At 48.9% G+C, this 14,435-nt stretch overlaps 1 protein-coding gene across 2 annotated transcripts in view; it reads right to left on the reverse strand.

Moving 5' to 3' along the window:
• The window catches only part of TTC28 (tetratricopeptide repeat domain 28), a 109,238-nt gene that overhangs the window by 20,063 nt on the left and 74,740 nt on the right, over positions 1 to 14,435 (reverse strand). For both annotated transcript variants that reach the window (XM_083873981.1, XM_083873982.1), the window contains 8 exons: positions 12,384 to 12,891; positions 8,422 to 9,763; positions 7,568 to 8,091; positions 5,900 to 6,009; positions 5,571 to 5,700; positions 4,946 to 5,164; positions 2,828 to 2,993; positions 6 to 146 (listed from right to left, as the gene is read on the reverse strand). In XM_083873981.1, coding sequence (XP_083730107.1) covers positions 6 to 146; positions 2,828 to 2,993; positions 4,946 to 5,164; positions 5,571 to 5,700; positions 5,900 to 6,009; positions 7,568 to 8,091; positions 8,422 to 9,763; positions 12,384 to 12,891 — 3,140 coding nt within the window. The remainder of the gene's footprint in view (positions 1 to 5; positions 147 to 2,827; positions 2,994 to 4,945; positions 5,165 to 5,570; positions 5,701 to 5,899; positions 6,010 to 7,567; positions 8,092 to 8,421; positions 9,764 to 12,383; positions 12,892 to 14,435) is intronic.

Consider the following 14,435-nt stretch of genomic DNA (forward strand, 5'->3'; position numbering starts at 1 on the left):
CTCACCTGTTCAATAGGTTGTTCCTGCTGACCATCCTCAGGAAGCCAGTTGGATCAGTCATTGAGTTCAGCTTGTTATTCATCTCCTCAAACTGCTGGTCCATGATATCCCCAGCTTCACTCTCTGTCTCACTGCTAGCACAGGCTCTGGGGGGGAATCAGTGACATGAAGGGGTCATTGATATGAGAAGGAGTAACAGCTTGATGACAAATGTGCAGCCACTTTGAACAAAAATGTTTTTCAAACAGAAGCTCAACCAAAGTCTAATGCCAAATCTCCCCTGGCTTGCCTTTTGTCAGGCACAGAAGACAGTACCAGCCCCATTTCCTCCTCTTCTGGGATTCCTGAGGGTTTAGTGAGTGGCACACACAGGTGGGAGTGCAGGACCCTTTTTGTGCATTGCAGGCAGGGACTTCTGAAGCTGCAGCACAACACTGAAAAGCTGAGTCTGCAGGAAACACCAACTCAACCCTTATCTGCCTAAGAACACATGTGAGCATATCCTTTTCAGAGCTCCACAGTTGACTTCAAACTCCACATACTTCCCTCATTGGCAAAGACTGACATAGCAGAGGGAGCTGTGTTACCACTCCTGTTATACAAAGAGGGAAAGCACAGAATAATTTACTCTATCAAGGCCCCAAGTGCAGCAGCAATACAGAGAAACAGCCCAACAATTCTAAATTCCCAGCCTCCTGACATTAATATCTAAACTTTTTCGTGCAGTTAGGGTGCTCATGGTGGGCTGGGCTCAGTGAGCATTTTGCATGTGAATCATTCTCTCTATTTTGTACACTTTTGTTGTTAATGTTGTTGTTATTAGTGTTTGTTTCCTTGTCTCATTGCCGTTTCCAATAAATTGCTCTTATCTCAACCCGTGATCTTCACCATTTGTGACTACAATTCTCTTCTCCAACCACCAGAAGGAGAGAGAGAGAGAGGCAGGGAGGAAGCAAGTGGAATTGGAGTGTGGAGAGTCTCAGTGGGAGAACTAAACTGGGGAGTACCATTCCTAAACCACAACAAGGGCACATCACAAACCTTGGAATTCGTACACTTAAGATAAACCTAAGATGCTACATGATGAAGCTTTCTTGAATCTCATTTCTGTTTTGAGTCTTTGACAGCCTGAAACCTCTCCTCAAAAGCATGTTTCCCAATAAAGAGCACAGGAGTTAAATGAACACACAACTCACATCCGTGCAGGCAACTAGAGCTGTACCTCTGTTGCTGTATGGAACATGAATCTCTTGTCAGTGAATTTCCTGGTCAATATGATTTATAACCTGGTAAGTCCTGACATAAGCCAATCACTTCATGAACACTAAAATGGGGACAGCTGAACCACAGGCGGGGGATAAAAAAAAACAACATAAGGGGAAAAAGGGAGAAGAAAAGGTTGTCAACAACTTTTCCCTGCATATTTTTCCTCCAGATGAGGCATGCTCTGCTCTGAGTCCTGGCACAGTTTGGAGCAACACTCACAGCTCCTTAAAGAGGCAAAAATCTTGAGTTCATGAACCCAAGAGAGCAGGTCACATGCTCTCCCTAAAGAGAGCAGAGTCTGTTCTGACACAAGTTCAAGCAGATTTTAAAATCCCTTTACACTTCTTTTTTTTTTTTTTGGCAAGAACACATTACTTTGAGGATTAATTAGACCAGCTGAAAAGAACCCTTTCTAGCAGAACCTGAAGGCTGCAGTGTGGAACTGAACATCCTGTGCATTGCTTCCCCTCCAGAAAGTGTGAAGACACACTCTGGAGACTCAGCAGCACTTCTGACCCTGCTCACAGCAGTGTGGACAGCAACAACTCTTCGACCTGAACCCCAGAGCACCCTGGGGTTGAGCAGTCAAGTTCCTTCACATGTGCTCTGCATATTCACACCCTGCTGCTCTCTGGTGCTGGGACTGAGGCTGGCAGCTCCTGCTGGGGCCCTGGGGGGCTGGAGAGCAGTGGAATCAGCAGGGCTGAGGGGAAGCACTTGAACCACATGGGGAAGAAGTTTCGAAGTAGAAAGTGATGTTCACCCACATGGAACAGCCAAGATTTGTTGCTTGATTCCCTGCACATGATTTTGACACGGGGAAAGAACATTTGCCTGTGATTGCACCACGCTGGTCCAAGGATCTTAGAGACAAGTGTTAAACCCAGAATCCTTAACCAAAAACACACTCCTACCATTACTACCACTAAGAGAGGAAGAAGCTGATATCCCGGCAAATTAAAAACTCATCCCAGAATCTGAAGACTGAAGGACTGTCTTTGCCAGGAGGAGAATCTGTGGTGACAAACAGTTAATGAAACAAAAAACTGTATCTGCAAAACTGCTGCATGAGGTCCAATTGCAGATTTCAGTTATGGATCTGGTGTATCTACATGTCTGCAGGGTAAGACTCAACAATCAACATGTGGCTTCTAAATTATTTACTCAGCTATAGCCACAAGCCACATTTGGAGGTGGTAAGAATTCCTATGGTACTTGCAGTTTTTCAAAGCAAACTGTTGAAAGAGAATTAATTACACTGGAAACTGTAAGCAGGATGAAATCTGCCCATATGCAGTCAGACATGGCACCTGCCTCCTCATCCAATCTACAGATTCACCACACAGCCTGTGGGTTTGGATCTCATTTGCATGTGCACAGAGTTGTTTGACAGGAAAATAATCATGGTTACAAAAACAAAGCCTTTTTTTTGTATTGCTGCACTAAAAATTTGGCCCTTCTGTGACTCTCAGTTCTCAGACTTCTTGGTCAACTAGCTCACCCCAAAATGTTATAAATTCAGGTGGGAGAACAGAGAGCAGGATGTCAGATCCCAGCTCACCTGGTGTAGTAGGAATCCACTCCCAGAGCCTCCCGCACGCTGGAGATGTGCTGCTCCAGGGCTGAGGTTGTCAGAGTCTGCAGGGCCACGCTGTTGGCTTCATGGAAGTCCCCAGCATTTTCTGTCAGGCTGTCACCCAGATAGTACTCATGGAATTTCAGAATTCCTGCAAGGCACCAGAATCAGGAGGTTATTTCTGCAGGGCTAGAACAGTGCTGCCAGCAGCTGTCTAAGAAGATGGCACAGCCCCAGGCATTTGGCATTTCCAGCATAACTGGGGCAAAGTGTTCTGTGCCAGGTCTCCACTGAACTTCTCCAGCATTCTCAGCTTTGTTTTTAAAATCTGGGTTTGTACTTTGCAGATAATGGCTCAAAGGCACAAAGGCAGAGGAGAGCTTTTACAAGATGCTCAGAATGCCTTTGCTATTGCAGCACTCATATAAATTATAAACCAGATCTTCCATATAGGCCCCTAGTAGAGTAATTCACATTTCAATTGATACACATAAAAAATACCTATTAATAGCCTCTGAGCAAATTAACTGAACACACAAGGCTGAACAAGAGTGTTGTTACAACAGCAGAACCTCCTCACATAACACAGTGATTTCACTCTATAAAAGGAAAGAAGATGGATTAAAGCACAGTGAATTATTAAAAGATAGCATTTCACAATGGGTAAACCAGATAAAAGCCACTTCCTGTTTTGCTGAGAATTCCACAGCTACTGCAGATAAAACCTTCCTGCTTTCAGACTGGTCTATTCTTCCTGATATAATTAATTCTGCAGCCTGTGATCAACAGTAAAAGGCTGCTCTGGATGCCTTGGCAGCATCAATTACTACACCAGTTACAGAAGAGCAGAGAACAAAGAATAAAGCAACTTCTCCTGCAACAACAGCAGCAAACACAGCAACAGCCAAGAGATTCTGAGGGTTCCATGTCCGGGGGACAGTGAGGACCCTGGGCTGCCACTGAAGCTGCTCCCTCTGTCAATGAATAAGAACAGGTCACCATGGCTGGACCAGAGTCACTACTGAAGGGCTCCCAGCAAAGTTTCTTGAGAAAAATCCCTGAAGCACCAGAGCCTGTACCCTTCCACCACCTGACAGAACCCTCAAAGAGGCAGCCACAAACCATGGACTCAAAGACTGCAACTGCTTTTCTCCAAGACTCACTTTGGGCAAGGAGGACACTGATCAGGAAGCCCAGTGGCAAATCCTACACTTGATCCATATAATTTTAATAAGCTCAGCCTGATAGTGATGCTATAGAATTATTGACATTTTATTGTGCAAACTAGAGGCCTGAAGAGCCAATTAGTGACTGGATGCACAGCAGGACAATCCCATCTTACACTCAGATAAGCAACATTGCAAAATGCTCCCAAAAAAGCATCTCTTCCAACCACTGTCATCCCATCTAAGTCAGGCATATGTGAGTGCTTCCTTCCCTTTCTGAAGCATTTTTCGTGCAATCTAAATAGTGCTTTTTATCTCTTTAGCTTTGTCATGATGAAGGGCTGCAATTATTAAATTATATCCAGAAAGAACTTGTTAAAATTTACAGTCATCACTTTATTAGATAATGAATAACAGCTGTCTGCAAAAAGCAATCCTCTTCAAATTAATCCTCCTTGCTCCTCTGTGATAAGTGTTTCCACATTGATGTGAGGATCAGGCAGTTTAATGGCATATCAGGAAGTGGGGATGCCCTTCTGTTTTCTGCAATCCACTTCAGTGAATAAACGTGAAAAGCTTTTGGAAGAATAAAGCTTAGAACTATAATTAAAGTAGGGATTCTTATGCATAGAAGATTCTTAGAGAGCCAATATACTTGGAATTTCATTACTCTTCTGTTCTGCCCTGTGGGAAATATATACAGATTGGAGGTTGAAAAATGAAAATATTAAACATGTGAAACATTTCCATCTCCAGGTGAACATCAAAGTCCTGAACAAGCACTTTTGAGTCATTACTGCTGTGGCTATGCCATAGCTTTTAGTCTATTCAGCTTTAAGGTACTAGATGGAAATTATTCCCTCCTACATTCATTCTGGTCCCAAATTCATTCCTATTCTCCCTTTGTAAGGCCTGTTGTGTCCAAAAAGGAGCTCACCTGCCCCAGGAGCCAGCAGCCAGCTGTACAGGTAACCTGCAGCCAGGGAGTAGTAGAGAACAAGTCCCCTCTGGCCATTCACAGTCTCCAGGACCTGGTCAAGGGTCACAGGAGAATAGGGATCTGAGTCCTGCTGCCCAGTCTGACGTTCCACGAGCAGGTCAGCAAAGGCCCTCGTTCGTCCTCTCTCTGCTACTGCCAGTGCCTCATCATGGTGACCTGAAAAGTCAAAGCATCTCTCAGACCTGACACAAGTGTGGTCTGCAGTTCATGGAACAGGGACAGCTGCTATCCCAATTCCAACAGAGACCTGGGGAAGCAGTGTCACCTGTTTCCCAGAAGAGCAGTCTCTGCACTGGAACACAGTCCCACAGAATATATTTGCGGCAGGCAATAACACAACAAGCCACAGAAAGGTTAATCAATGGAGGAAGCAAGGAAGAAGAACCAAACGGGCCCCAAACCCAAAGACAGACACCCATATTGCTGTCCAAGAACAGAAATGCTGTGCTGTGTTGGACAGCTGTGGAGCAAAGGACCTACCAGGAACTGCCACCCCACAAGTCCAGCTGAACTCCTGGCATGAGCCTGGAGTTCAGCCTCAGCATGTGAAGGCATGTCTTACCCAGACTGACAAGGACTCGCTGCAGGGCCTGATAGGAGGATGTCTGCAGGTCGAAGAGTGACAGCTTGTAATCCGTGCTCAGCTGCACCTCGTGGCGGATGGTTTCAAACAGTGCCGAGGCCCGGTACAGCTGGGAGGGAAAACAGCCACAGTGAATTCCTCATGGACACTGCACAAAGCAGGGGAATGCAGCATGATCCAGGGTCAGCATCCCCTCAGGCTGGGGAGATCTGGCTCACACCAGATATATTCCTCCCTGAGAACAGGAATCAGCCTCCAAGAGGGCTTGGAGGACACAGCCCCAGAGCACGGGGCAGACCATGGTATACCTGGTGCTGGGACTCCTCCAGGTTCCCACTCGCCCAGAGGGAGAGGCCGAGGCCGTGACGGATTTTTGCTTCATCTTCTCTGCGCCCCAGCTGCTCTGCCAGCCTCAGTCCTGAAAAGGAGTCAGAGTGAGAGAGTGCCAGAGGGGACAAGGGGCTGTGGCCTCAGTCCCACGGGGCTCCTGTGCATGCAGAGACAGCTGTGGAGCTGCCAGCACGGGGACAGAACTGGGGCAGCACCAGTGGTGGGATGGTGAGCAGGGCAGGGACAGCACCAGGATGACCAGTGGGGCAGTACCAGTGCTGGACAGCTGCTGCCAGCCCTCACATCAGCAGCAGCATGAGAAGTGACAGACACTTCCATGGACTCAGCCCTCCCTAAGTGAGGTTAAGGCACCATCCCTGAGATACACTCAGTAAACCCCTATTAGAAAGTTCAACTTTTAAACCCTGAAAGCCACACAGACAAACAAAATCACAGCGAGCTGTCAAACACTGCCAGAAGAGACACCTCTTGCCACGTTCCTGGCTTGTTTCCCATCAGCTCTCCCTGGCCCTCTGGCAGGCTCTGCATGGTTTATGTGCTGAGCCAGAGCAGAGGGCAGGGGCCTGGCCTGAAGAACCCAAAGCTCATTTCACTTCCAGCAGCACATTCTGTGCTGTCCCTGCTTCCATACACTCCAAACCTCTCGCCTTGGTGGCCCCTGCTGACAACAGGGACACCTCCTCTGAGTCACCTCAGGTTTTCCCCCAGCCTGGGGAGCAGGGCCCTGGCTGTCACCACACAGCTCAGCAGCAGCTAGCATTCCCAGGCTAGGCAGGAATTCTGCAGCACACCAGGAGAAGGAGCTGTGTTTCATTTCTCCCCTTCCAGCAGCAATACTGGCATCCTGCCAAGGTCAGTTTCATGAAAACCAAACTAACTGATGTAATACATCCTTCGGCCTCCAGCTTCATACACTCCAGCTACATTCCTCATCAGAGCCCATAGTTTGATCAGCTGCTGCCTGCATGCTGCAACCCCTTGCAGCAGCACAGCTCCCAGGCCAGTGCTGACCCAGCACTCAGAAGGCAGATGGCTCCTGGACACCTCAGGCTGAACTTCCCTTGCCTCTCTATCAAACAGCACTTGTTTTCACTCTGACTTTGTAGAAAAACTCATCCACTTTCTCTCACTCCTAGGTGAACACGTAAGAAGAGCCAGGTGGCTACCAGCAAGGCATAAATCTTTCCTAACAGACCTCTCAGGATCAGAGAGATTCATCATAATCTCTGTGCTTTTCCCGGGGCCAGATCCTGGTATGCAATGCCATTTATAGAGAAGGCTTACACCTTCGGGCACAAATGAGCTTTACAAAGAGACTCTGCTAGGTGCAGTCTACATTCATGCACTGAGGCACCTAAGATGCCCCCAGGAAGGCACAGATAATGCTTTGTCTAGAGGACACCAAGAAGGCTCCAACTGAGATGGCACACTGGCCACAGACAGCTACTCAGAGATGCTCAGGAGTAGCTGTGGATGTCTGCAAGAGCTTCTGTATCAAAGGCCACTGTCACACACATCCTGCTCCAGTCATGCTTACAGTACCTCACCTCTCCATGTCTTCAGGTCTCCCTCCCACCCTTCTGACCCTACCGCTGCATGCTCTGTTGTTCACCTCAGCCTCTTACCTTCCTGCAGGTACATCACAGCCTGAGAGTAGTTCTGCAAAGCGTGATGAGTCCTCCCCAGGCTGCTGTACGACACAGTTTTGGCTACGAGGTCGTTCATTTGCGCCGCAATGCTGAGGTGCTGCTCCTGATAAACCACCGCCCTCTCGTAGGTGCCCAAGGACTCGTAGGTGAGGCCCAGGTTGCCGTAGGCCCTGCCCTGGCCCGCGGGGTTGTTGGTCTCCTCTGCAATCTGCAGGTCCAGCTGGTGGTACTGCAGGGCGGTCTCGTACTCGCCCATCTGCTGGTAGACCCCTCCCAGCCCACAGGCAGCATCACTCTCCAGGGCCCGGTCCTTCATCTCCCGAGCGATGTTCAGCTGCCGCTCCAGGCACGAGATGGCTTGCTCGTAGTTGCCCAGCTGGCTGTGCAGGCTTCCCAGCTCTCCGTAAGCCTGGGCTTTGTTAAATGCTTCCCCCAGCTCGTGTGCTACTACAAGCCTCTTCTCAAAGCACACCAGAGCCTGCTGTAAATTTCCCATAGCCCTACAAGGGAGGAAAACAGCGGTGTTTATTTTGCTGGTATTTCCGTGAGAGAAGGTGTTTTGCCATTTCCCCTGGAGGCCAGCTCAAACGTTCCAGTCAGAGGCTTTCCCCCAGGAGACATCCCCAGCACTTTCGAATCGACCTCCTCCTCTCTTGGCAGTGACATCAGCTTTGTAATTTGAGCTGTCAGCACAGTTCTCAGCACCCACGGGACTCTAACTCACTCCTGTGTCACATCACTGTGCGTGTGCCAAGGCCCTCAAACACACCCCACCAGCACCACACTGCATTGTACTTCACTGACATTAGAACACACGTGCAGCTCCTTACCTGTGCCCACTGCCCAAGCCTCGGTAGGCCTTTGCCTGATCTTGCATACGGTTCAAGCTTTGAGCCACAGACAGGTACTGTTCGTAATACTTTATAGCTTCCTCAAAATCTCCCAGAGCCTCATAACAATCTCCCAGGTTCCCATAAGCTCGGCCCCGATCTAACACGGATTCATTCCCACTGAGCTGCTGCAGCATGGCCAGCTGCTGCTCAAAGTAGCCAATCGCTTCCTCCATGACATTCATGTTCATCTTGGTAATGCCCATGTTACCGTAGACCTGGGCTTCGATGCTGGGGTCCTTCAACTTCTGCCCAAGCTCCAGCTGCTCTTCATAGCACTTGAAGGCCATGGTGTACTTCCCAAGTGACATATACACTGCAGCAAGGTGACCGTGTGCTCTGCATTCACCCGACATATCCCCCAGCTCCTGGTACACCTCCAGCTCCTGCGTGTGGTAACCTAAAGCCTTGTCACACTTCTGAACCATCCTGTATGCAGAGCCCAGGGCTGCATAGGCATTGGCTTCCAGTCTCCTGTCTTTAACATGATGGGCTAAGCTCAACTGCTGCTCATAAAATTTTATTGCACCATGTACATCTTTTTTACAGACAAAAATATCCCCCAAGTTCCCCAGAGCTCGGAATTTGGCCTGGGAATTGTTCAGAGACTGTGCCAGGGACAACAGGTACTTTTGACACTCCTCTGCTTTGTTGAAGTCCATCAAGGCTTTGAAGGCCAGGCCCAGGTTGCAATAGGCTTTGGCTTGGCTCAGCTTGTCATGAAGATCCTTCGCCAAGGCAAGATCCTGCTCGTAGTACTTAACAGCTTCTTCATAGTTCCCAAGGCAATAATGGGCATAGCCAAGGTTGTGGCAAACTTTCCCCTCGCCTTCCATGTCCTGCAGCTCTGGGGACAAGCGCAGGTACTGCTCATAGTACGGGGCTGCCTGCACAAACTCTCCACGTGTGCAGTGGAAGTTGCCCAAGTTGCTGAGGGCTCGCGCTTCGCTCTGGATGTCGCGCAGCTCCCGGGCGATGTTGAGATGGTTTTGGTAATGCTGCAGAGCGCGGTCATGGGCACCCAGCGCCTGATAAGCCACTGCCAAGTTGCCGTGTGTGGAGGCCTGGGAAGCGCGGTCGTTGACTTCCATGGAGATCTGCAGCTCCTGCCGGTGGTACTTGACAGCCTGGTCGTACATGCCCAGGGCATTGTAAGCGTTGCCCATGTTGCCGTAGGCGCGGCCCTGGGCGGCGTAATCGCTCAGCTCCTGCGCGATGGACAGGTGTGTCTTGTGCAGCCGCAGCGCCGTGTCGTAGTCGCCTTTCATCTGGTGAATGATTCCTGAAAAACAGCAGAAAGGAGCTCAACAAACACAGTGCTCTGTACTAAGCCTCTACAGCACCTTGCCCACCAGGACTGCCCCTTCCCTGGCTCTTCACACTCGGCAGGGCACAGCCCTTCTGTACAAACTGCCTCCCTGCTTCTAACGGGGAGAGCCCAGGGAAGGTTTAGGTTTTATGTTATACAAAAGCACCCAGTCACCACAACAACCAGACACAGTCTGGCCTTATAAAATTGCTTTTTATTTCCAGAAGTGATACCTGGTAGCTTCAGAGATCACTCAACACATTGAGTGAGACAGCACTTGCAGATGCTTTTCAATTTCAGTCGAATCATTTTGCATTTGCTATGAGACATGGGAACAGGAGCTCTGATTCTGCTGATACCACCTACACTTCAATTAAACTCTGTGCTAATAATGCCTGTGGCTACTTTGCAAACACCTGTGAAAAAGCCTGGAGATTTGGGAGCCACTGAAGGAGGCCCTGCAAATGTTTTTTGACATTAATTGCAAAAGCTTCAAGAGAAAGTATCTGGCGTCTTGGGGAAATATGATGAGAACATGGAAAGAGGTACACAAGTTCTCTTGGGGCTGCAAAGAGGCAGCACCGAGAGACTTTAAATTGTGTTCCATTTATAATGTGAAGTGTCTTCTCTCCATCACAGTGGGAACCCTTAAAAGCTGCAGAGGATGGAAAGCCTGGTCTCCACATGGAGCCTGAGTGTTGGGAAATACCAGATGCTTTGCAAAGGTTGAGAACCTGAGACCTCTGGTTAAACTCCACATCTTGTGAAAGGCTGATAGCTTGTGCTTCACCCTCAGTCCATCACCTCCTGCTCATCTCGTCCCAGAGCACAGAGGATGTCCCTGCAGAACACTGCAGCAGCTGGGCTCTGTTACAGTCTGCCCTGTTTAACACTGGATCACACACTTAAGGGTGCTTTCCATCTGCATCAGAGAAATGCAACAGAAAATGTCTGTTGCTTCAGCAGAGAGGCCAACTCTAACATTCTGGCCTGGAAACACACATTTAGATACATTTTTTTTTGCCTGTCAGCATGGTTATTTTGATGAGGTTTTGTTTTGCATGTGGATTAGATGAAAGAGACAATTAAAACTTGACTTTTTGATTGGTACTGGATGCATTTTAAACAACAGTAATAGATTGTCTCAACAAGAACTGCATGTTCCCTTTCTCCAGTATAACTCAGCTCTGACAGAGGAGACAAAAAATATAGCCAAATAACAGCTGAAACGTGAGACCCCGTGCTCAGAGGCTAGGAGAACTATTCTAACACAGTGTGGAGTGGCTGAGTCAGCATACCAACTGAAAGTTATATTTAGGCTAAAATCCAACACTGAAAAGCAGTCTCTGCTGCACCAGTCCCTCTCTCACATCTCTGTGTCTCCCCGGGACTGGAGCCACAGGCTCCCCAAGACAAGGTCCCACACTGTAAAAGAGATGAGGAATGTAGTTTGTGCTCTGCTGCTCATGCAAGGCCTCCTCTCCCAGCCCTCCTCCCTGCTGGGCCCCGTCACATTCACAGAAACCTTGTTCCTTGCTCACTGCTCTCTCATGCTAAGCTCCCCACAAGCATTTTTGCATCACAAACCTATTTTGCCCCACGGATCTGCCTCAATTTGTGTTAAGGAGGAGATTTGCAACGCTAATTAAAAAGCTGTGACTGTTTTGTTTTCTGCAGTACCCCTTATCTTCTTCATTCAGCTCCTGAAGACTCAGCTACTAAGAGAAATTAAGTAATTCATCAAGCTCTTTTCAATTACCTGCTGTTGATAACATCAGAGTACAATTAGCATCTACAAATGAACCAAGTGCCAACTGCCAAGCAGAAACAGGAGCTGATTTACAGCGTGGGGCAGCCTGCAAGGGCTGGGATTCAGGGGCTGCCAACAAACACTTATTTTGGTATCTCAGCACCAGCCCTGCTCTGCTGTTCCCAGCCAACTGAGAACACATCCCGAACAACAGCTGGAACATTGGCAGCACAACTGCCACAGCCATGGCAGAGATGGAAATGCATCCTTGGTCGCTCCCACATCTGGTGCTGTGAGACAGCAGGAGAAATAGGCTTCACTGGAACTCAGTCCCTCCCAGGCTGGCAGCAGCATGCCAGTGCTACTCTTTAGGAGAATGTAAGACTCTTACACCCTAGTATTTCAATGAGGATATTCAGAAAACAAACTACTTAGGATTTGACCCACGTGTCTCTCAACTTACAAGGCAGCAATATATTGACATATCCAGCAGACAAGCTCCCAGAAAAATGGCCAGGTAACAAACCACCTCACTTCTTGCATTAGTGCAAGAATTACATTTATTCCTAACTCCCAAATAGCTCCTCAAATGCATTTTATCTTCTCATTTCCCTTTTGCTATGAGTTTGTGCTTTCTAGTGTTTTTCTAAGGAATTTAATAATTGAACATGGAATACAGTACAGCAGCGCACAATCTGCCAAGGGTCTGTTTAATTTATTAAGGCAGTCTGGTGAAACTGGGGTGACTAAGAAGACAGCACACATCAGATCTTAGGCATCCTGGCAGCAGCTTTGATAGTCTCAGCATTCCGTGACAAATTCTGCTCCCTGTCAGGACCTTACCTAGATTGGAGGAGGCTCTGCCTTCAGCAGCTCGGTCCTGCAGGCTCTCAGCAATGTGCAACTGCTCTTCATGGTACTGCTTAGCCCTCTCCAGGTCTTGCATACATCTAGCTGCATGGCCCAGGCCAGCATAAGCTCTCATCTCAATGGCCTTCTCAGCCAGCTCCTGGGCCAACTCCAGCACATAGTTGTGGTAGGACATGGCTTTGTCGAAGTTCCTGCGGTAGTGGTAAGCGCTGCCCAGGTTGCTGTAGGCTCGAGCCTCCTCCCGCTTGTTCCCCAGCTCCTTGGCAATCTTCAGGTGCTGCTCGTGGCACTGCACTGCGTTTTCAAAATCCCCCATGGCAATGTACACTGCCCCCATGTTGCCCAGCTCCCGTGCCTCTGAGAGCTCGTCTTTGGACTGCTTGGCGAGGAGGACGCACTGCTTGTGGCTGGCCAGGGCATTTGGATAGTCCCCGATGGCTGTGTACACGTGGCCCAGGCTGCTCAGTGCTGAGGATGCTGCCTGCAGGGGTAAGAGAGACAGTGTAAGTACAAGCATTCATGGCAACATGTCAGATGGCCCCAGTCCTAGAAATCAAAAACCATGAGAGGTCATCCTGGTGAAAGAATGTGACTACTGACTAGAAAACCTGCTCTCTGCAGTTCTAAACTGCTCAGGGCAGCTTATGTGGAGGCAGCAGGAATGAAGGGGGTTGACTCAGGAGGACATGGGTTGAACTATCTCTTTCTTTGGCGTGTGCAGTGTGTGCTTGTACCTGGCAGAGGGGAAGGACAGCACTCCAAAGATGCAGAGACTATTGAGGAGACAGAGTGATTGCTCAAGTTACCAACATCCTTCCATACCTCTGCTTCACCAAGCAGACCATGCTCCAAAGAGCACAGTTCTTACTGTGCAGTATCAGGGTCCTGAGCACCACACAACCTTGGGAATGCAGCAAAGACAACAGCATTTCAGTAGCTGGAGCCTCTGTCCCTCAGGTACATCTTACCTAAATACAGCTCTGTGAAAACCCGAGTTGCTACCACCAAGAAACAGCTGTATTTAATAAGAGAAATTATCTGAGAACCAGATTCTTTTGCCCCCTGCACTTCCCAGGATGCAGACCCGCCTTCCACCTGGCACAGCCAGAGCTCCCAACCTGTCAGCAGGGCAAGGAGCCAAGGGCAGGGATGTGCTCCTCACATGCCTGCAGCCTCAGCAAGGCTGTCTGCTGCAGCGTGCTGACCCCGACTCCTCTGCAGCTCTTACACGTGCATTTCCTTTGCTACCCAGCTGCTGCTGTGACCCAGTTCCAAACCTCCCAAAAGGAGCTGTCAGGGTGAGGACAGCAGCTGGCCAAGGGCTGCTGCTCACAGCTCCTGGGCAGTCCTGGCCCCAGCCCCTCCTCAGTGCAGGCCAGACCAGCTGCCACTGGTGTGGCCACAGGCAGAGCTGGGACTGGCTCCTGCTCCATGCTGGTCGGACTGGCCACAGAATTGGGGTGGTCTGGCCCTGGACAGGCTCTTCAGCAGCACAGTGACATAAATTCTTGGCTGACACTGTGAGGAAGAGTTCTTAGACTGTTTGAGGGGGCCTGTTTGGAGGCTGCTACAAAACTAACACAAAAATAGTTGCTCTGAATTTGAATCCATTTTTACACAAATCTTTGTGAAGCTTAATAGATACAGAGCACTGAGTCATTTACAACCTAAGTAGGGAAGAAAAGAGAAAAAAACAGATACATGCAGCCATTTTCCACAAACCAAAGTACTGAGTGGGGCCCATTACAGGCCTCAAGATGCATCAGAACTCCCTTAGTCCTGATAGGAAGCAACGTGCCCACTGCTGTGGAACAAGGCAGCAGCACCCCCTGGGCCAAGTCAAGCCCAGTACAATTCTATGAGAACTGATCCAGCCAGGAAGTTCAGAAATTCTGGAAGACTGGCCACCACCACCAGCAACAGAACTTCTGCTATTGCTGGGAAAAGAATAGAAATGTCTTTCTGGAAAACAAGGAGTCAGTGAAATCTGGTGTCTCCTGGGGCTGCTAAAATAAAAAAAAAAAA

The sequence above is a fragment of the Zosterops lateralis genome (genome assembly GCF_965231275.1).
Source record: "Zosterops lateralis genome assembly, chromosome: 17".
NCBI classification, from domain to species: domain Eukaryota; kingdom Metazoa; phylum Chordata; class Aves; order Passeriformes; family Zosteropidae; genus Zosterops; species Zosterops lateralis.